The sequence below is a fragment of the Hemicordylus capensis genome, chromosome 1 (assembly GCF_027244095.1).
Source record: "Hemicordylus capensis ecotype Gifberg chromosome 1, rHemCap1.1.pri, whole genome shotgun sequence".
Lineage (NCBI taxonomy): Eukaryota > Metazoa > Chordata > Lepidosauria > Squamata > Cordylidae > Hemicordylus > Hemicordylus capensis.
Window position 1 is genome coordinate 271,991,662 of NC_069657.1, and position 22,263 is coordinate 272,013,924.

General features: G+C 50.6%; 1 protein-coding gene and 1 long non-coding RNA gene across 3 annotated transcripts; one reads left to right on the forward strand and one right to left on the reverse strand.

Annotated features, from left to right (window-relative positions):
• Window positions 1–4,471: 4,471 nt before the first annotated feature.
• On the reverse strand, window positions 4,472–14,584 carry GDF7 (growth differentiation factor 7). The gene is made up of 2 exons (XM_053285199.1): window positions 13,803–14,584; window positions 4,472–5,804 (listed from the first exon to the last, which is right to left on the reverse strand). The coding sequence occupies exons 1-2, from the start codon at window positions 14,305–14,307 to the stop codon at window positions 4,822–4,824; spliced, it is 1,488 nt and encodes a 495-aa protein (XP_053141174.1). The 5' UTR covers window positions 14,308–14,584; the 3' UTR covers window positions 4,472–4,821.
• Window positions 14,585–17,569: 2,985 nt separating this feature from the next.
• LOC128340259 (uncharacterized) lies at window positions 17,570–21,400 on the forward strand. 2 transcript variants are annotated; one of them, XR_008313552.1, is made up of 2 exons: window positions 17,570–17,729; window positions 20,274–21,400. It is a non-coding gene; the product is annotated as an uncharacterized LOC128340259 (long non-coding RNA). The 2 variants fall into 2 exon arrangements; XR_008313553.1 differs by lacking the exon at window positions 17,570–17,729 and adding an exon at window positions 18,853–19,208.
• Window positions 21,401–22,263: the final 863 nt, after the last annotated feature.

A 22,263-nucleotide genomic window follows, 5' to 3' on the forward strand; every position in this document is an offset into this window, starting at 1 on the left:
GACTGCAGGTAGACAGCTCACATGACTGAATGTCTCTTCATACAAAACAAAATGTTCCACATAGGAAATCAGCATGTCAGGGAGAAGGCTAGCTTTGATCTCTTCTCTCCGACATGCTCACTTTCTACATGAAGGGAACTGCTTTGTACAGACCTGCATTGTACAGACCTCCCACTTGCAATGATACAGTCCAGGCACAGGTTCACCACGGTGGGGATAACAAGGCTTCCTTGATACACCTGTGTGGAGTAAGTCACTGAAGACAACAGAGCGGCAAAAATGCTAGGGAGTCCTATGGGTAGCAGAGCAAAGACAGTCAAATCACACCAGTCTCATAATCAGGCATATTGATCTTCAGGGCAGTTCACTGGAAAGTTCCTCCTAGATATAAGTGTGCACTTGTCACCAGCATATATGATGGGGTGTGTGCCTAACCTACAGATCAGGCGTTGACTTAAAGTCAGTCCCTGAGACTTGGTGGCACTGAACAAGGGCATGCCCCCTCACCTGCCCACACCCATGGGTGGCACATGGCCAGAGGCACAGGGAATGTCCACACACAAAAGAAATGCTCTGTCTCACCCCCGCCCTCACCAAGATACCTCTGACAGCAGCAACAACAAGGCAACCCTGCAAGCCAGACACAGCTTTTTAATCCTGCAGTTCTCCTATCAGGCACATGAAAGGGGGAGTGATTGTGGGAGAGTGAAACTCCCAGCACCTGTTGACTATGGGGAACTGAATGCAGTACATGATCACATCCAATGGAAAGGCCAAAAGATGTCTTACACACACACACGTTCCACAAAAACCAGATGGCCCCTTCTGCCAAAGAAAGCCGTGTTGGGAAGGCCCAATGTAGTGGAGAAGCAGCAGAGAAGGTCTCTCTCAACCCACCACTTTTTCGCTGCAGCCCCCTAACCCCCGCTGGCATCCTGATTTCCACCCACTGCCATGTGCATGTTTGCTGTCACAAATGTGTGGTTGGGCCCTAAATCGAATGCCAGTGGGACTCAAGGGCTGGGCTGTGCCAGTTAAACTAAGTACTTGGAGCTACCCCATTTGTCTACTCCCTCCAAAAAATTCTGAAGAGTAAGTAAGTGTGCAAGTTAAGTGTGTTGATAGAAACAGAACTGCTGGGAAGGGAGCCTAACAGCCCAATGCTAAACATGCTTCTCTCAAATAAGCCCCACACTTTCTAATAAATATGTTAAGGATTACATTCTGAGGACTAGTCTACACAAATAACACATCATAAGGCTGTTCTCATGAGCAGCCTAACCCAGGTTAGGGCAGCCGAGCCTGGATTAGGCTTCTCACGTGCAATGCCAGGATCCGCAGCCTGAGTGGACACAGAGATGGGCACCTAGAGCGCCCATCTCACAGGGGTATCCCCCAGTGCACCACATTCGCCATGTGGTGTATTGTGGGATACATGGAGGCCAGGACACATCCTCCCGGCCTCTGGATATCTGCACTGCGTGTAGCAGCACAGATCATGTGTCTGCACTTCCCACCACCTTTCCAGATCATCTGGGGGCGGGTTTTAGGTTTTGCGCATCCACCCACCGCCCTCCCCACCTCCTAGTTGTGTTTTCTCTTCCCCTCCCCCATGTATGTGTGTGTATATATTTTTACACACACAGACACAAACTAGCACATTCCAGAAAACACTGGGGTAGAATCCTTTTCTGATGGACAGACCAGATACTTATGAAATGCTCACTATCCCAAAGATATGATTCCCAAAGATATTCAGGAAGTCACTCCATAGCCCTCAAAGGTTTTTGTTAACGTCCGCATATACTCCATCCCTTCCCACTGGTGTGAGCAGCTGGTATATTTACGGGACCTACCACAGGGTAAGCATAAAATAGCTATTCTGCAAGTGTTAAGAAAATAAACAAGAAAACCCTACCCCAATGCAATCCCTTTACTATACAATCCATGCTACAGGATGGGATATATAGGCCCTTAGGTGAAAAAAATAAAAATCCCAGCCCTGAAATCAGTAACTGACATCCATACTTCTCAAGTGGTGCTTCTGAAAAATTCAACTAACCTTGCTCCACCACTCATGCAGCAGAACGGCAAATTTTGACAACTTCCCCTTCTACTGGAAGCACTCTGTTCCACCCAAAAATATGTCCCTGTGGGTTGAGCAGCAGACGCACACACCAGTGCAACATTAGACTGGAACTCTTCAGAAGCTCAAGTGCTCAGCTAGTCTAGACTAGATGTCAGCCATTATGCTCATGAAGCAAAGATAAACATCAAGATTATTTGCTCAGATGAGATGCTATGTTGGATCCTTGATGGTGGCATTTAGGTACAAGGACTTAGAGCCAAGCCAGTTACATGTTCAAAAAGAGCTTCATCCAGATCTCTACCTAAACTGCCTGATTTATTTAACAGAATTTAGGTTAACAGATTTATTTAACAGAATTTAGGCTACTGGATATTTGCGGAGGCAGAGAAATACTCAGCTCAATTCTCCATCTCACTCAAAACTAGCCAAGAAGCAAATTCAGGATGGGGCTAGGCGAAGGGGCAGGCTTGATCCTCAAGAATTGGGGATCACTGGGGACATAGGAAGCTGCCATATACTGAGTCAGACCATTGGTCTATCTAGTGCAGTATTGTCTTCACAGACTGGCAGCAGCTTCTCCAAGGTTGCAGGCAGGAATCTTTCTCAGCCCTATCTTGGAGATGCCAGGGAGGGAACTTGGAACCTTCTGATGCTCTTCCCAGAGCAGCTCCATCCCCTGAGGGGAATATCTTGCAGTGCTCAGACTTCACATGCAACCCATTCATATGCAACCAGGGTGGACCCTGCTTAGCTAAGGGGACAAGTCATGCTTGCTACCACAAGACCAGAAAAAAGCATGGTTTAGAAATTCACCCCCATTCCTGTGGTGTCCCTGAGTGCACCACTTATTTCTTCCCATATAAGTGGGTGGTTGCCTATCATACCCATGGAGAAAAGTAAAGCACTGCATTTGAAGACATTGTACCTATAAGAACAAAACTTGCCTTCCCACCTTTATAGTGGGTGGCTCAGCTCTAGCTGATGGGGATCTTGCACTGATGGGGGGTGGGGGCGAGGAGTTGCTACATATATCCCATCAGTTGCAACAACTGGCATTTCACTAAGAATTATATTGTTTTGTTGGTAGGAGAGGTCTTTGAGTTCATGGCCCCCAAAGCTATTAATCTGTCCCTGTGCACAGGCCAGTGACAAGTAAATCAAATTATAATATATGACTATGCTAAATAGGCATGTGCTCCACGGTTTGACACAGGGATGGCCAACTGGCAGCTTGTGAACCACATCTAGCCCATGAAGCAATTGTCTAGTCCCTGGTGGCCATGCAAAATGTGAATTAAGAGTTGGCTTTAAAAATACTGAAGAAAAAGGAAATTGCTTTCAAAAGAAGAATGGAATCATACAATTTAGAGTTGGGAAGGACCCTAGTGGTCTTCTAGCCCCAATCCCTGCTCAGTGCAGGAATCTGATATTAAAGAATGGGTGATTTCACATGCCGCTGTACTTTCTTGCAAGTCAGTCCTGCCATGTGTGCTTCATAACTGCCAAATCACTGTTGACTAGGGATAAGGTTGGCTGGGGAAAGAGTTGTGCAGCAAAAGACATTTCCAGGCCAGACCCCTCATCTGGAGAGTGCAGTAGTCATGTGGTATTCTTAAGCCTAGCTGATGTGGTTTCTTCTCCCCAGAATGAGTGCAATGAAAACACAAGGGGAACTTCTACTAATTCTTATGTTGCCAGAGTCCCACTCTGCTGGGTTTCTGTATGCAAGAACATGTTGATTCACATGCAGCCTGATCTTGTACATGTGTCCTCAGATAACCCACTCAACTCAATGGTACTTTCTCCCATGTAAGTATTCACACCGGGTTTGATGATTAACTGGTGTCTCCTAGGTGTAGTGCTGGAGGAAGAGATCAGAGAGCACTTTCTTCAGTAAGAAAGATGTTGAAATGAGTGAAATGTGAACAGCAAAGAAGAGCAAAAGGTGGAGAAAAAGAAAGATGTTATGGATAACAGTGGTTTTCAAATGGCATTCAGCAGAACCTGGGGTTCCTCAGAAGCTTATTTGGGATCAGTATGGCAGACAAGCTCACCTGAAAGTCAGCTTGCCAAATACCATCTATTTTCCCCTGCTGCGACCAGCCATAGTGGTGTGTTCGCTATATTTCCAAGCACACTCTCGGTTCATATAGGAAACTTAGCCAAGCCCAACTAGCCTGTGTGCACTCTAGCCTACACCCCGGAGCAATGAGCAATGTATAGGGGTTGGGTGGCAGAAAAATCAGTGAGGAATGGGTTTGCTGGCTGAAGAGACAAAGTTTGAAAACCACCGCTATCTATTATTGTCAGAACAGAAGTCATTCACCTCAACTAATGTTTGCCCAGGGATTCTGGAGAGTGCCCTTCCAAGACATCACAATGTTTCCTTTCTTTTCTCTTTTTAAAGTGCCCATTTGGTGGGATGTTTAGCCCAAACTGGGAAGCAGCGAAGGCCATCACATCCCCAGTTCACTGTCCCCGGGGGAGAAAGTCAGGGGCTCCCCCAGCAAGGGCCTGCTGTGCCGATTCCAAGCGATCTCCTTTTCCCACGCGGGGATCCCCCTCTCCAGGGTGCCATTCGTAGCAGGCCGAACAGCCCCGGAGGGCCTCCGCAAGTGGACCGGCAAATACGTCGAACTCTTTCTGCTGTCGAGGCGGGTGATCCAGGGGAGCGGGAGGCCAAGGGAGGGTGCCGCTTCGGGGCCAGAAGGGGGCGGCCTCGGCCTGCGCCGCTACCTGCAGCCGCACGTCTCCACCACCATGTCCTCATACTGTTTGTAAACCACGTTGTTGCCGGAGTCGATGTAGAGGATGCTGATGGGGCTGAGCTTGGAAGGGACGCAGCAGCTGGGCGGGGTGGACTCGGGGTCCATGGAGTTCATGAGGGTCTGGATGATGGCGTGGTTGGTGGGCTCCAGGTGGGAGCGCAGCGGGAAGTCGCACACGCCGTCGCAGTGGTACGCCTCGTAATCCAGGGGCGCGATGATCCAGTCGTCCCAGCCCAGCTCCTTGAAGTTGACGTGCAGGGCCTTCCGGCTGCAGCGGCTCTTGGCCTTCTTGCCGTGGCCTCCTCGCCCGCCGGCCCTGCCCGCCAGCGTGGTCCTCCGCCGCCGCCTCCGCCGCCGCCGCTGCTTGGCCAGGAGGTCGTGGCCCGGGTCGAGGGGCTCCAGGAAGATGGCCGGCCCCCCGCTCAGCGCCTTGATCTTCTCGCGGATCTCCTTGAAGAGGTTCTCCTTCCGCTTGGTGCGAGAGAACACCACCAGGAGGGCCCGCTCGGGAGGCTGCGGCGGCTCCTCCCTGCGGAAGCCCAGCTGCCCGGGGGACAAAAGCCTCCCGGACTGCTCCGAGACGATCCTCAGGAGGAAGCAGAGCGCCTGCGGCTGGCTGGCTTTCTCCGCCCTGCGCCTCAAGGCCGCCCAGGCGTCGAAGACCTCCCACTTGGGCGAAGAGGCGATGCCGGAGTCCAAGAGGTCCCCAGCCCGGGAGTCCAAGAGCTCCGCTTCGTGGCCTTCGCCTTCGCCTTCGCCTTCTTCTTCGTGGCTGGGGCACGTGGAGAGCAGCAGGCGGTGGAGGAGCCCTTCTGGGGACCACGCCAAGCTCCTGTTCTCGGGGGATTTCCGCAGGATCCGCAGCTCGGCGCCGACCACCTCGTCCAGTTCCGGCAGGCTGGAGATATCGAAGAGGTATCGCAGCCCGGCCTCCGATGAAGAGTCGTCTAGAAGAGAGGAGAGAGGCAAAAAGGCAAATTGGAAGGGAGAGACGGGCGGGGTTACCTTGCCTGGCTCCTTCGCTGCGCACTAAGAACAGCGGCGCTATCGCCTTGGCACTTATAACTCTCCAGCGCAGTCTGACCTCCCCGTCTAACATCCTCGGATGGATCGCAGGATCAGGCGTGTGTCGCCTTCCAGCTACCAGGGCCGTGGCATCTAGCTGGGACTGGCCATGTTGGGGCACAAGCACGCTGACAAGCAAAGTGTCCTCTCCACCACCTCGCTTAATCACGAGCCAGGATTAATGACGAAGGAAAAGCACTCTGCACGTGCCCAAAGGCACCTTGCTTACCCGCTGTGTCAAGATTAACAAAGGCATTCCGGGGAAGCCCGCGTTCCTTCTAAGGAATTTATGGGCAGAAGCTGCAATTCTGTGCATACTTACTTCTGAGTAAGACCCAAGTAGTGAGACTTACTTCCAAGCATGCATAGAATTGCGCCCAGGAGTGCAGATTCCCATTTGAGTCCGCCCCGCCTCATTTTACTGAACCCCACACCATACCTAATTGTCCATATCTTCCTCCCTCAAAAGTATCTTTCTTCTCCCCAACTGCAAAATAAATAAATAAATAAATAAATAGAGTTGCTGCTCAAGCTTTCCCTCTGGTCGAGCTGAGAGCTCAGGGTGTGGGTCACAGAGATCAGCATTTCCCAAACTCGTTTCTACCACTCAACCATGTACCGTATGAAGTTAACAAGAAAATGCCTTTGAGCGTGTGCAGAGGGCCGGCCTGTTCCTCACCCCTGGGAAACAAGAACCAAGGCTTGTATGAAAAGGCCTTCAGGTCCGGAAAGTCCTGACTTTTAAGCAGATTTGAATTCAGACGCGTCTCGTTATAGCAATTAATCTTTGGGAAGAAGGTGCCTTTGAAACTGACTAGCTTGGAATCCTTGCCTCGCTTCTGTCGGTCGGTGAGAAAATTCCGAAGTATCTGTGGAGTCACCATCTGTATTTATTTCTCTGCCTTTGAATGTAGCAGGTTCTGGGGGATTGTTTCTTGTCTTTCGTTCCCCCCCTCTTCCCTCCCCCTTGAATGCTCCATACTCCGAGCCAAGTTAAACATTTTCCCAATCTGTCTAGGATCATTTTGTTCGCTCTTTTGTGCGCGCGCGCATCTGTATTTATGGGGAGCGGGGGGGGGGCGGGGGAGAGAATGTAACGGAGATGGTAGAACTCGATCGTTGTTGTCGTGTGGCCTCCCTTGTGGTCGCACCGCATATATTAACCCTCCCAACCCATGTATGTTCCAAGCTGGACCGTGAACTTTTCCTGGGATTAATTAACCCAATCAGATGTGACAATAAATAAACACAATTCAATTACACGAAAAGGAGGGAGGGTGGAGAGAAGGAAGAGCTCTTGATTCTCTCAAATGCAGCTTCTTAAGCAGCATTGCACAACACCCATCTCTGGGAAATGATCTTGGGATGCCTAGCCTAAGCATCTTTCCAGAGAAGCAAGCCGGGCCTCGGTGTGGGTAGGATCAAAGTCTCACAGCTTTCAGAGGGAGGAAGTGAAGGGAGGGCTCAGTCCCCAAAGGACCGGAGAGTCGCCCCAGCTTCACTCCTCCTCCCTATTTTCTTCATCACAGGCCCCTTCTCCCATAGCTACGCCTCTGCTTCCCAATATATTTGCCTTTGGGCCAGATGGTGCCCTGGCTGATACGGTGAGGAAAAGGCCTCAGCCTAGGCCCACGGAAATGAAAAGGACAAGTTCAGCCATGCCTCCTTTGCCCTTCGCATCTCAGTCAGTGGGACTACTTGGGAGTCCTTTGCCTCACCTCTGACTTTCCCTGCAAGGGAGTCCCGCCGAGACTCTCCCTCTCCTCGACTGGCTGGTTTGGGGGGTCCCTCCTTGCTCAGCCTGGACCTGGCGAAGAGGAGCAGCGGAGGCGGCTGCTTCGCTTCCCAAGAGAGCCTGCCCGCAAGGCACACGCTTGCCCAATGGCAGCTCCTCCGGGCCCTCTAATCCCAGATGCGTCTGATGATGGATCGCTATGAAAGAAAAAGTGTGTCCAAGCTCAGGAGCAGCCCCTTCTTCCAGACGCAGCCATTCACGTAGCCCAGAAGGCTTCGGCGGTGGGAAGAAGGGCTCTCGGAAGCGGTTCTGCATCTGAGCTCTGACTCCTTCCAGGACAAAGCACCAAGGCCTGATCCCGCCGTCTGGCCGCAAACGGGCCTGTGACGCAGCCACGTTGCCAAAGCTAAGCGGGCTTAGGGGTCGGCCTGGGGGGCCCGGGTGGGACACGGTCTGGGAGTCTCCGGTATGCCGCCCTGAGTTCCATAATGGATGGGAGAAAAGGCGGCATGAAGTGGAGGGGAGAGAGGCGGGGATCTCTGCTGCTGGGAATGGAAAGCCACCTCCCTGGATTTATTTCTCCTCCCACCCTCCCAAGAAGCGGGGCGATGACTTAAAGACCCCTTTGCGGCTTCTCTGGTTGGGGCCAGGCAGCCGCAAACTGCACACAGTTTGGGCGGCGGAGAGCAGCAGGATTCCGGAGTTTCTGCTTTCGAGCAGATTGTCCAAGTCCTGCGAAAAGTAGATCGGGAGGCGGAGGGAGCCGCTTTGAAGGGCTCGGCTAGTTTCGGTTTGAGGCCGTGCACGGGCAGCAGGCAGGCAAGCGTCCCTCTGGGCCCCACGCCAGTGTCAGGCCCCGCGCACAACAGCCCGGAGAGGCCAGCAGCAGGTAGACTAGGCGGGCCAGGGAGACCTGTTCAATCGATCGCGTGTCGAGCTTTCCGCGAGGCCTTCCAACCGAGGGAAGACTCGCAGGACGGCCTTCAGCTTCAGCACCATTGGAGCAGCCTGGGCTGCCGTTTAGGATTAGGCCCAAACAAAACCAGCAATCCTAATTGCCATTTCGGAAGATGACGGCTAACAGCCAAGAGTCAGCCAGCCTGCCACTTCCTTTTAAGCATCATTGGTTTCTGTGGGACAGACGTGCAGCGCAATCCCAATAAGTTTAGTGGAGCTTATTCCCAGGGAAATGCCCATTCCCAGGAAAATCTGCAGCCTTAGCACCTGTTCAACACCCGCGAGGAATCGGTGAAATTAAACATTGGGTAGATCGTGCCCCGGTCGGTCTCTCTCTCTCTCTTTTAATCCTGGTGTATTCCTAAAGACTTTTTAAAAATGTGTATGTTTATAAATGCTCGGTAGAATACAAAACAGATGTACATATTGGCGTAAAAAACGGGAGAAATGTTCTTAACAGCCACACCAACGATTTACTAGGCATGTAGGATTTAGCAGGGTTAAAAGATTACTCAATCTAAAGCCAGTTGGTCGGCTTAAAAATTGCTCCCCATTAACCGAGCAGCAGATTGTATTGTTTTAAATGTGAATTATTTTGAATACAAGAATGTACAGAAACGTAGGAGATTATCTCTTCTCTTTCTCACAGGAGAGAATGCCTTTTCTAAGACAGTGAGACCCCCGCTGCCTGCACCATCTAAAAACAAAAAGGATGCATGTTATTCAGAAATATGATTTACTCCTATGCAAACATATGCAGATTTAATCAATCCACTAAAAGTCATATTGTTATAAATCATATCACTGAGATGTTGAGAATGCAACCTTGCATTCTGAGTTATCCATGCTACCATTCTACTTGATATTCATTATCATTTGTGAATAAAAATACAACATCGTGTTTATTTGGATAAAAGCTCCTCTATTTTCATTGGGATTTGTTTCATGTAAGCATGTACAGGAATTGCAGCCTTAGATAAATTCCGGGGAGGGACAGTTCTGTTCACTAACATATTGATAGCAGATAGCAGTGATCAGATAGTATTGATCTCTATATATTGAGATCAGATCAGTGGTCTCTTATTGCTGGTCTTAGGCAAGGCAGAGCAGATTTTGAGTTTGATTCACTGGCAAACTTCTCTGGGCAACCTCCTGTGCAGCTACTAGTCTTCTCAATAAAAAGTGGGGGGGGGGCGGTTTCTCCAGCGTTGCTCCTCCTCTGGCTGAACCTGCTGGCCTATTGGTGCCTCTCCAGACCTGTCAATCAGGACAGCCTGGCAAGGCTTGTTGCGTTGGCTCGTTCCTTCCCACATTGTCTCAGCTGAAGAGCACGCAGCGACCCCGCGTCCTAAGAGTTTTGCACATCTCTGGCTCTAAATCTGCACATCTCTGGTTCTCGTGCAAACGCAGCGGGCAGACCGACGCTCTCTCGCCCGACCTGCTGCTGCTGCCTCTGTACAGCCTGGGTTTGCAAGGGCAATGGGAGTTCTTCAGCATTCCTTCCATGCTGCCCTTCTTGGGACTGCCCGCTCCGCTCCGTCTGACAGCTCAGCGCTCTGTCAGTGGCAGATCCCTCTTCCCTGCGCTCGCTAACAAAAGTTCAAACAGAATGAGAAGCAACGCTAACCGGGCCCTTCCTTTCATCGGCCGTTTTTGGTCTGGGGTCCAGATCTTTCCTCGCCTGTAACCTGTTTCCAAAGCACAAAGCTCCCTCCCCGCCCGACCTTCAGATCTTTCTCCATACAAACCCCCTCAACCGGTGCCCCAAAGCAGCGGTTTTCGTTCTGCCGGAAATAAAGGGAGATTCTGGCTCTTGTTCCCGAAGTATCCCTCAACTACTGGAAAAATGCTTGAAAAATTGCTTCTCTGAAACACCACTTCTACTTGCATTTTAGAAGTTAACTTTGTGTTTAATACTGGGAACTTTGGAGAACAGCCTTTGCACAAAACCCGAAGAGGTTATTTTGACATGGGCTGAATAATGATATTCTGGCATTTTAAGGGCTTGGGGCTTCTTTGATGACTTGGCAGAAGACTGTGGGTACGATGCGGTAAAAGTAAAAGCCAAAGTTAAAACAAAGTTAAAAGTACAAGTCCTTACATTTGTCTGAACCTTGCCCTCTCGTGTGTGTGTGTGTGTGTGTGTGTGTGTGTGTGTGTGTGTGACTTTGCAATGACAAGGTCGCCTGGAAGCAGTATATAAATAACCAAGGGGCTAATAAAAGTTACACATTTAAGTTCTATTGGTTTCAATTAAGTGCTGAATTAAGCTCAAACTTCGGGCTCCGTCGCTGAAATCGATTCGACTTCAACTCCCTAACTTTGGCCGTGGCGTTCACAAATAAAATAACGAACAGAGCAATGTTATGCACGTGGACCAGGGAGTAAGTTCCACAGACCAGAGCAGGACTTACTTCTAAGTAAGCACGCATAGGATTGCGCTACGCATCGGAAACCAAAAGAAGCGAATCGCTCCAGAAAGCCTCAATTCTCATGTGGGGTTCCCGTTTGTCAGTTTCGGCCCCGGCGGAAGCAGGCAGAGGGGGTTCTGGTGAGCAGCAGAGGCCATCACGATTCTGGAGCACACCTTCCTCCGAGGCAGCCTTGTATGCCAAAGGGGTTCAGAGGTGCTCTTACCCCTGGACTTCGGCAGAAGTCCAAGGCCTCCACACACCCTGGGGCCCCCAAATCCTCTTTAATAGTCTATCCTGGGTGGAGTGGTTTGTGCCCTCAAGAACCTACGTGTTTTTTAAAAAGTGATGCTTAACTTGCAGCGAGGGGCCTCCAAAGGCCTTTTGGTCCAGGCTCCTAAATTACCTAGGTGGTTTACTTCTGAAGGGGCTCCTGGCAGGAGAAGGAGACGAGTGGAGAGGCTGAAGCGCCTTCTGCCTCTCCAGCTGAAATGCGTTTACATTGTTCTCCGCCTCCCCACACGTAAGGCTTCGACAGCGACTAATGTGATCCAGATGCCCCGAGCTGCAAACCAGAACACCACCCCGACCCTACCTCTCCCCTACCCTGCCAAAGTCGGGAGATCAGGAATGTCACCACCCAAGAGCAGAACCCCCAAGGCCAGGAGGCGCGGAGGGGGAGCCGGGACCAGCGCGCAGTGACTCTTGTTGCCCTGGCAGCGACTGCAAGCAAGCTGGCCGGGAAGGATGCCTCGCGGTCCTCCGAGCTGGGCAGCGCCAGCCCAGGAAGAAGGAGGGCACACAGGACGGTCCCGGCGCGGGGTGACTCCCGCGGGAGGCGAGCGTCCTGCAGGCGCCGCGCAGCTCCAAGCAGGACAATCCCCACCGGCCGGCGACGGGAAGGAGGTAAGCCCATCCGCGCCTGCCCCGCCTGAGGTCCTCCGAGGCCGGTGGCTCTCAGCGCTGGCGCGGCGGGCCAGGAGCCTGCGAGGAGTCCTACTAGCCGAAGGCTCTCCACGCCTCGCCGCAGCAGCCTCCCGCCCTCCTTTGCCTTCCACCTGCTGCCCCCGCCCCCGCCCGCCCGCCAGGCCCCTCCGCTCTCCTTGCCAGACGTCAGGTGGCCTCCCGAGGCAGTGCAGGCAGGGCGCGGAGCTGTCAGGCTCGTGGGAGGCAAAGCCCTCAGCAGCCGCCCACTGGGAGAGCAGGAGGAGGAGGAGGAGGAGGAGAGCTGGCCGGGCCCCTCCAGTTTGTCACTCATCAAGATCCAAAAGGGACAACAGCGTTTGAAAAGTCCCCTCTCTCTTCTCCCCCGGAAAACCGGCTCTGGGCCAGATACTGTCTCTCCCTTTCCCCCCTTCTCAAGAAATAGGAGTCTCTTTTCTTTTTCGGAATTTCGGAAAGATACACCTCGCTCTCCGTCTCCTTCCCTCTTGCATTTCTTTCAGCCGTCTCTGATCAAAATAGCCCCGCGCCTTCCAAGCGCGGACTGTTCACCTGGGTCATCTCAACCGAGCTCTGCTTCAGAATTCAGTTGAATTGGGGGAAACCCAAATCAGAAACCACTTGAATTGGAGGGGCTCACAGTCAGGAGAGTTCCATCCGCTTGGGGCCATGCCATACAGCAGGTTGGTTAACTGCTGAGTTACGTATAGCTCTGGAGTCACAGAAACACTTACCTAGACTTAGATTTAACACCCAGCCTCTCTCCAACATCACATTTTCCTTCTACTGTTGGCGCTTTCATACTACCAAGTTACCCATTCAGTTTATACCAGTCAGTGAGTTCTCCGGGCGGGGGATTCTATAGTCTTTCGCTTCCGTCAAAATTAAATCAGTGATCGGGCCACATTTTTCTCAGTCTTCAGGTATATACTGCATTTTCTCCTGAACGACCAACAGTGTACTTTTTCGCACTTTCCTAATTGTTTTAGGGTTTGAAACGCTACTCCGTCCCACCGCCTCAACCAAGAGCGCCTCTCTATCGATTTCTCTTCCTGTCAGGTTAGGGTCGGATTTACTGTACCGTTAGCTCTATCACTCAGTCCAGGAGGAGCCTAGGCAATCTAGAGTGGAATCGAATATATTGGATAGACTCACTAAATATCAGATACCAGGGAATTGTTTCGAGCTAGTCTGCGAGGGAGTCCTTATGCCGTTTCATCAGATTGGCTGAGGAATTGTTTAAGTGGACCGAGAGCAACAGTTCCAATTTGCTCACCATATCAGATTCGAACCCTGTGAGACTGAGAATGAATCTGCGTCTTTAGAGCACCGAGCGAAGACTCCTATAGATTCACTTAAATTATTGTTCAATCTGGATTAGAACACCAGCAAAAAACTGTTGATGGGAGTGGACTGGATCTGGCGGGAATCATTCCCAGAGTAAAGAGGAGGTCTCGGTCTCAGTCTCTCTCTCTCTGCATCCCCCATTCATTCCCTCAACTGAAGTAAGAGTCAGACGAGCATTGATTCGGCTTCCTTTGGCGGATCCCTTTGACATAACGCTCGCAATCCTAAACTCCCTCGGTTGAGAGTAAATCCCACAGGAAGGAAATCTAATTGGACTAAATGCTTACTTCCTACAAAACGGATCCAATCCGGAGTGTCAGTATAGACAGGCCGACAGACCAGCTTTCGAACAGGCTCCCTGGCGAGGCCGCCGACGCACCCTGGGGGGGTCTCTCCTCTCTACGCGCGCAAGAGGAACTGGGCGCCGAGCGCAGCGCGCAGGTGCGCGGAGGACTCCCCCTCGCCTCCCCGCTCCCTCAGTTGCTCACCTCGCGGCTGCGCCTGGTCTGCGAAGCCCGTGACGGTGTCTGCGCGGCTTCCCGGGGCGCTGCCGGCATCTCCCTCCGCAGTCGCCAGGGCGGGCACAGGCGGCTCCTTGCTGCCGGCCAGGCGGTGGTAAAGCGCCACCATGTAGTCGTGAGGCACCACCGTGCCGTTCCGGAAGCCGCTACCACTGCCGAGGCGCTGCTGGCTGGGCTTCGCCTTGCCCAGCCAGGACGGCGAAGCGGCCGCGTCTTCTCCTGCCGCCGCCGCCGCAGCTGCGAGGGGCCTGACGGCGGCGGCGTCCAGCTGTCCGTGGCGGAGGCGGCCCGCGCTCCAGAGGCAGCAGAGGCAAAGAGCGGCGGCCGCCCTCAACTCCATGCTCCCGTCGTCAGTCTGCAGCAGCAGCAGCAGCAGCTCGGCGGGCTCCGGGAAGCTGGCGCAGGGGCTTTGAGGGCTCCTCGAACTCCCCGGCCGCTTTTTAACATTGTGTTTAGAATCGGCGAGTCGCATCAGACGAAGCCGCTTTGAACCCCGCGCAGCGCCCCCTGCCGAGCCACCGCCGCTTGGCAACGGCGTTCCTCCGGCTTGGCTGCGCGCAAGAGAGAGAGAAAAAGGTTTCAAAACACAAACAACGTTATTGAGTCATTTATTTGCGTTGTCACGATCTCCTTCCTCCCCCCCCCCTTTTTTTCTTTTTCTTTTATTGAATCCGTCGGAAATAACACCAGTCCGAGGACCTGGCGCGAGCTGGCAGGCTCCTTTTGCCAGCTCGACAGAGAGCTCTATGCCAGGATCATGCCTTAGCCCGGACACTTAGGAAACCTGGTTGTGTAAGAAAGAGGCAGGGATGTCAGAAAGGATTTTCACCCCGAGCTTGAGTGGGCGGGGGTCCCGCTTCTCCCAAGGTTGACAGGAATTGGACTCACCCAAGAGGAAGTTACATAGACGACTTGATAAACTCGCCTGAACTCGGAGGGGAAATTCGTTCTCTCTTTCTCTACCCCATTCGATAGAAATCAACCCGCTCTTCCAAGAGTAAGATTTGTTTAAAACAAAACAATTATTTAAAATCTTACTACTAGTAGTAGAAGCAGTTTTCCTGGTGTTTTGCAGATAGGGATAGCAAATTGCAATCATTCCTAGTGCAATTTTACTTTTGTGGTTGCAACCCTACTGCAGTCCCTCTGCTAACTGAGCAAAGAGGCACTTTTTAAGGGGGCAATTCTCTTATACTTAGCAGCGGGGAGCGACTGGCCCTATCCAGCCCCAGCCCAGCATCCCTCCAGTGGCTCCTGCTAGTGTCTATTTTATGTTTCTTTTTAGATTATGAGCCCTTTGTGGACAAGGAGCCATCTTATTAATTTATTATTGTTTTATCTATGTAGACCGCTTTGGGAACGTTGGTCAAAAAGCGGTATATAAATATTCGTTGTCTGTATTTCAGTCAGCCCCAATGAACTCAGTGAGACTTACTCCCCAGTAAAGATGCTTAAAACTCGGCTGTGAAAGAGTATGGATCACAGTATTAACTTGCAGTGCCATCGTTATTACCACACTTTTCTTATTATGACCACAAATCTTTACGACCAGTTCCATCACTACAGAGAATGTCACTTTAGTGTGTATAAATAATTCTCCTCTAGTCATTAGTAATATGTGTATTCATTATTTATCAGTACTAACAAGGCTACGTGCAGGGCAGTTGTCCCACTGGGGGCGGATTTCCAACAACCAAGAGGAAACCATTTTACGAGCAATACTATGCATGTTTACTTGGAAGCAAGTCCCACCGTGTGACTGATATGTGATTTATTCCCAGTGTGCACAGGATTCCAGTTTTAGATTCTGGGTGTTTGTTTAAGACATGTATTCCAGGAAGATTAGCAACCCGATCCAATGCAGTGCTATAGAGTACTTAAAGTAGAAGATCAGGCTAGGCATCTTTTTCTACGTCTTCTTCTCCCAAGGTCGTTTTCATAAATATACCAGGGATTAAGTCCCATTGAATTCAATAGGACTTAGTACTTTCGAATATATACTTTAGGATCTTAATACCTTGGAGTATATAGGTTTTAACCCCTGCTAGCTGAGCAAGAAGGAGGCACTTTCAAAGATGTGGTGATTCTCTTTATATTTAGCATTGGGAGAGCGACTGGCCCTATTGGACCCTAGCACATCATCCCAGGTTGTTGCTGATGTCTAGCTTATGTTCCTTTGTAGACTGTGAGCCCTTTGGAACAGGGAATAACTTTAATCAAATCTAGTTTTAATGCAAACCGCTTTGAGAACTTTTCTTGAAAAGCGGCATATAAATATGTGTAGTTGTAGCTGGACCGGTCGTAGAGCAGATACAGTTAAAGCCAACCCTGGTGGCACAGGAAACCATGTCAGAAGCAGTTCCTCGTTTCCATCCAACATCAGGAGTTTCAGTAGTCGATGGGAAATACTGCTTCCCAATGGAAAGTCTATAGACGCCTGCAACTCTAGTCACTGACAGAGAAAGTCGTTTATTTATCTTCGTTTAGATTGAGATCCTCGCTTGAAAGAAAGAAAGAAAGAAAAACCCGAAGCAAAACAAAATTCCTTCCCTCCCTTCCCGCTTGCTGGAGTGTTAATGATTTCCCTTCTCTTGAGGGTTTCCTTGGTAAAAATCAGATGTTTCCTTGGATCCCGATTGAAATAACAAACCGCGATACTGACTAGGATGTTATTTCAAGTTTTCTCAGCACTTTTTGTGGGGGAGGCGGGAGGAGATCATGCCTGTTGCTAATTTCTCCACAAAACAAAAACAACAATAATAAAACATCCAGCCCCTCAAGAAGGGCGATGACTTATTTGAAGGGAATGTAGACGTGCAGCCAAAACCATCAATCGTTTTATCTAACGGGTTGGTCGCGCAAATATGTGAGGTTTCGTGTTCATTTCATCCTGCAGGTGCTTGGTCATAGCCGTTTGTTTTTGAAGCCCTGGTCAGGTAGTTGGGAAAAGATTCATCACCTCCTCTCCTCTGGACCAGTTCCTGGTAAAATGAGCCACTAAAATTAAGAAGTCCGGTAGTGAGCGGTGGGTGTCTCGGTGTGTGTGTGTGTGTGTGTGTGTGTGTGTGTTGTTTTTTCCCCCGGGGAGGTGGCAGGATAATGTCCTCTCACACTAGTCCTATACCCCTTTTGGCTGACGTACTGAGGGAAATTACTCAAAGTAGTCCCACTGAAATTAAAGGGACAAGTTAAGAACTGCTTAGCTTGCCCTTTAAATGGCAGTGGGAGTACTCTGAGCAATTCTCCTCAGTATCTCAACCTATGATTTTATTTTCTTGGTAGTGTTTCTTGGATTGCATGCATCCTCGGAAAAGTACACTCCCTTTGTGATCTGCTCCGATGGCGGAGGAACTGACCGTCCGGTTAAGGGAAGACGCTGGCTCCAAAGGCCAGGGAGGGAGGGAGGGAGGGAGGGAGGGAAGGCGGCGCGGATCACCTGTTTTCCTCCTGCCAGACACTTCTGAAAAGGAGGCCTGAAGCTGCTTCGGCGTTAAAGGTCACCCACTCAAAACATCCTCCAGCGTGTTTCATTGAGTGCTACCGCCGGGCCGGCTGTCCGCTTTCTGCTTCTGGGAGTCAGCCAGAGTTCTTCCTCTCCCGATGCCTCTCACCTTTGTTTTTAATGGTTTCTTTAATTAATTAATTAATTAATTACTTGATTAACATAATTTATTATTTATTTATTTATTTATTTATTTATTTTTCAGAAATAAAAACCTTACAGGTTTAGACTGGAGAACGACGCTGCGGCATGAGCCGTAGAGAACGACACGAACACCGTGGAAGAAACTCCAGTCCTAAACCGAATCCCTTCTACCGAAAGGGACAAGCAACTTCACCCGTCTTCCCTGAGCGGGGAGTATGCCTCCTACCCGCTGGCAGAGTTAGATTGCGGTGAGTCCGGATGGTTTGATACACCACCCCAACAGCAGGATCCCGTCGTGGTTATCTGAAGTCAGTTCAGAATACTTCTACGGAAGTGTGCGCAGGACAGGAGAGCAGCCCGTGTTCAGTCAAACTAGAGTCTCTGGATTCAAAACGGTCTGGGCCAGTTGAAGGCAATGGGACCAGACCGACTGAAAGCAGTTGGGTGGTACCCAGGCTCTTTGAGGCTCCAGTCCTCTGCATACTTAGGAACATAGGAAGCTGCCATGTACTGAGTCAGACCATTGGTCTCTCTAGCTCAGTATTGTCTTCACAGACTGGCAGCGTCTTCTCCAAGGTTGCAGGCAGGAATCTCTCTCAACTCTAACTTGGAGAAGTCAGGGAGGGAACTTCTTCTTCTTCTTCTTCTTCTTCTTCTTCTTATTCTTATTCTTATTATTACATTTATATCCCGCTCTTCCTCCAAGGAGCCCAGAGCGGTGTACTACATTCTTGAGTTTCTCTTTCACAACAACCCTGTGAAGTAGGTTAGGCTGAGAGAGAAGTGACTGGCCCAGAGTCACCCAGCTAGTATTGTGGCTGAATGGGGATTTGAATTAGGGTCTCCCCGTCCTAGTCCAGCACTCTAACCACTACACCACGCTGGCTCTCACTTGAAACTTTCTGCTCTTCCCAGAGCAGCGGCTCCATCCCTTGAGGGAAAGATCTTCCAGTGCTCAAACACTTCTAGTCTCCTTTTCAAATGCAACCAGGGCGGACCCTGCTTGCTACCACAAGGCCAGCTTGCTTACCACAAGTAAGCTTACCACAAGTCATGCTTGCTACCACAAGACCAGCTCTCAGTCCTCTCACTTCCCTGAGAGTAAGGGTTCAGACCTCCCCTAAGTATCTGAGGACTCCCTCCCGCGCTTTACTGAACCCAGCCCCGCCCCCGCCAAATCCTATAATGCACATCTTCCATTTTTCTCCCCACCAAAAAGTGTCTTCCTTTCCCCAAAAGAATTAAGTGAGGAGTTGATCCTTAAGCTTCCCTTTTGTCTGCATGGCAGCCTAGGGATGAGGAAGACCCGCTGATCAGCAGGCGGGGGGCTTGTTGCTTCTGAGTAAACATTCAGGGGCTTGCGCTGCGGTTGGGGCGGCCAGCCAGCTCTGAAATCCGGTTAGGCTTTCTGGAGGTGGCGGGGATCACAGTCTCCAAGTGCAGCCCGAAATTCAGAGCGGGAGTGCTTCAGTTTCAGCTTCAGTTTCAGGCAGCCCACCCTGCCTATACTCCCTACAGATTTTAACACATTTGTACTTGCATAAAAACTGAACTTCGGTGCCATCGCCTGCTGGGATTTTCGCACAGGGAAGCTCGACTGAAATCAGAGGGACTTTCTTGGAAGTAAAGCTTAGGTGTAGAGTGTCAATCTACCTAAGAGCCTGAAGCCACACACCGAGGAATAACCTCTGAAATCTGAGGACCTTCCAAGTTACTTCAGAGAAAAGGTATTACGGGCCGTGGGGAGGGGTTGGCAAGCAGCATTACAAGTCCTATGAATATTTACTCAGAAGTAATCCCACTGTGTTCCGTAGGATTCATTTCCACGTACACATACTCATTGGGAATGCCACTTGAGAAAATCCTATGCAACAAAATCCTAGGGAATAAACACCATTGCACACAGTGGGACTTGCTTGCGAGTAAACGTGCACGGAGTCGGACTGCAAAGCCAAGAACCTCTGTTTATCAGGGCTGGTTGTGGCTTGGCCTTCACACCCGAACGCTTTTGACCCGGAAGGTCTACGAACTTCTGCGTTATGGCCGAGAGAGGGGTGGGGAATCTTTTTCGGGGTCCCTATATACATTCATGCGACAATGCATCTGCCACTCTTTACGGTACCATCAGACTCTTGGCTGTCTCTATTACACAAGGCCGGAATGTTCTTGAACGGGCAACTATATTTTTCATGCGTGCGATAACATTGACATCTCCCGCCACCCACCCCACCCCACCCCACCCCACCCCAGCGAGATAACGCCCTTACTTGCCACATCCGCTTTTCCTAGATTACCAAATTTGTCTAGAAGGCGTCATTGCGTTGCTCCATTAACAGAAACACTGGATCCCATTTCTCTGCCCAACAACCCCCCTCCCTCTACAACATCTTCCAGGAAGGGATAAACAAAGGGTGGCGGGGAAGTGGGTGGGTCGAGGGACAAAGGCTTAATGGAGGGCAGGGAAGTGAAGTCTCTGCCAGAGAAAGTCAATCTGAAAGGGGCCGCGATTGCCAAGTGCAACTATGCATGCCAGTTACAATCGGAAAGCCGGAGGGATAATTGACCAGGATACGTCACCGGGCAGGGAAAAGACCTCGTTTCGCCAGCTCGGCATTGTTTTGCATCCACGACGCTAGGAAGGCGCGCTGTATGGGTCTGGGGCCTGATCGGTTCGTGGGTGTGGTGGGGGGGACTACTCCTTGCCCTAGTTCATTCCTTAGGGATGACTTTCTTTTTAGAATTTTAGATATTGTATTTAATATTTAAATATGTTAATTTTTTAAAAAAAAAAGCCTGTGCGCACTAGCAACTTCCCAAAGGCCTGTGAATGTGGTGTTGGTGTTGGTTTGCGACTCGTCGTGAGTGTGATGGAGAGAGGCGCGGCCTCGCGTACGCAGGCGAAGGTGTTTCATTATCAGCCCTGGTTCCCGCCTCCGGCTTCCCGACAGGTCCCACCTGCTTCTGAACTCGCTTGCATCGAGGCGTCACGGATCTCTGGTCATCTGATGCCGGCCCAGAAGAAGGAGCGGGTCATTGCGCTTGGGTGGGGTGATGCGACGCCCAAAGGTTCTCTGTAGCTTGGGAGTGGGCTGATGGGCGGAGAACACGTTCTGTCTTGGGCCACACGGACAACCGGGGAGGAAGGGAGGAGAGCGCCTTCACCGCCCTCCTCTAATCAGTTCCGCCCAAATGCCTCCATTGCCGATGGGAAGACCATAAAACTGGAGCAAACCGCAATCCACCGCAGTGAGAACCAGCAGTCGCGCAGAATACTGTGAACAGGGCCTTTGCTGATTTGGGCACGGAGAAATCCTACCAGTATGTCTGTCAAATGGAAACAGTCCTCCCCTGGTTACCTCCTGCGCCGCCGCCGCCGCCTCCCCCACCCACCCCAGCTTCTGGAGAGCACGTCTACACTGCAAACCTCGGTCGGTTACTTGAACGGCCTGCGTGGCTGCCCTAAAACTACTTTTGCAATTGTGGTTTTTGAAGGCACCTGGTCTCTCCCCCACCCCCCCAAGAAGCCCTCTCTAACCCACTTCCACAGAAGGGCGTTTCCAGGGTTCCTTGGAAGACCGGTGCAAAACCGTTTGTACTCTGGGCATGTCAAATAACCTCTTCTCCATCTTTTACTCCATTCTTCAATTTGCTTCTGAAATGCATCACTTTCATTTGAGGCAAAAGGCCTGTCAGGAAGGAGACAAGTCTCTGGCAAAAAGAAAAGAAAAGAAAGAAAGAAAGAAAAAAACCCAGGTGACTGTTCTAACGTTCTGTCTTCTCTACTTTAGCCAGCCTCAGAGGGGCACTTAGGCAGGGCCAGATTAAGCTAGTGCGGGGCCTGTAACATATGTTATAAAGGGGCCCTAAATGTTTAAAAAAAAAAGCACATAAATATTAAAACGTAAATTATTTACTTGCATAGTAAAGTAATTCAATTTTTTCATTTGCTATATTTGGGAGTATGGGAGACCAAGCCACAATCTCACACTTACTACAACAACAGTGAACAATTATATACCGTTTCCCCCATCAAAATTCTCAAAGTGGTTTAGATAGAAAAATAAAGAGTGGATAGATGATTCTCTGTCTCCAAAGGGCTCACACTCAAAAAAGAAAAATGTGGTAGGCACCAGCAACAGCTACTGGACAGATGCTGCGCTGGGCCTTCTCTTAAAACGCACATTTAGCAGAAAAGGGATATTTGATCGAACATGGACCAAATAAAACAAGTAAAGTTTTAACTTTAATTCCCAGTTGGAAGCCAGGCGTGCAGGGCCCTCGAAAATGCAGGGCCCGTAGCAAATGCTACATTTGCTACTACGTTAATCCGCCTCTGCACTTAGGTCATTTTGGAGCCTGGACCTAAAGGCCTTTGGAGGCCCTCCCCCACTGCAAGTTAAGCATCATCCCCCTACACACACCATGACAAACACTGAATTTTCAGTTCTTGACGACAAAAACAACAACTGAACTCACAAGAATGTAAGAATATGAACTATGTATATTTATGCAAATACTGTATGCATTAGCAGAAACATTTCAACACGCAACTTAACTTATTCCCACCCCACATATTTCTTTCCCCACTCCCTCCTCTGTCTCTAAAGCACCAGGCACAAGTCATAATCACACGTGGCTTCCTGGTGCAGTAGTGTGGGCCAGCTGGAAGTCGAGTTGGCAACCACCACACCCAGGACAGACTGAGGATTTGGGGGCCCCCAGGAGTTGTGGAGGCCCTGAACCTTGGCCCCAAAGCCCAGTTGTAAGAGCACCACTGGCCAG

Bases quoted from the DNA above. Each gene is read 5' to 3' on its own strand.
- GDF7 (XM_053285199.1), bottom strand. From the start codon at position 14,307: ATGCGACTCGCCGATTCTAAACACAATGTTAAAAAGCGGCCGGGGAGT. The intron at 5,805-13,802 runs GTGAGCAACTGA...CCTCTCTTCTAG, and splicing joins AGACCAGGCGCAGCCGCGAG to ACGACTCTTCATCGGAGGCC.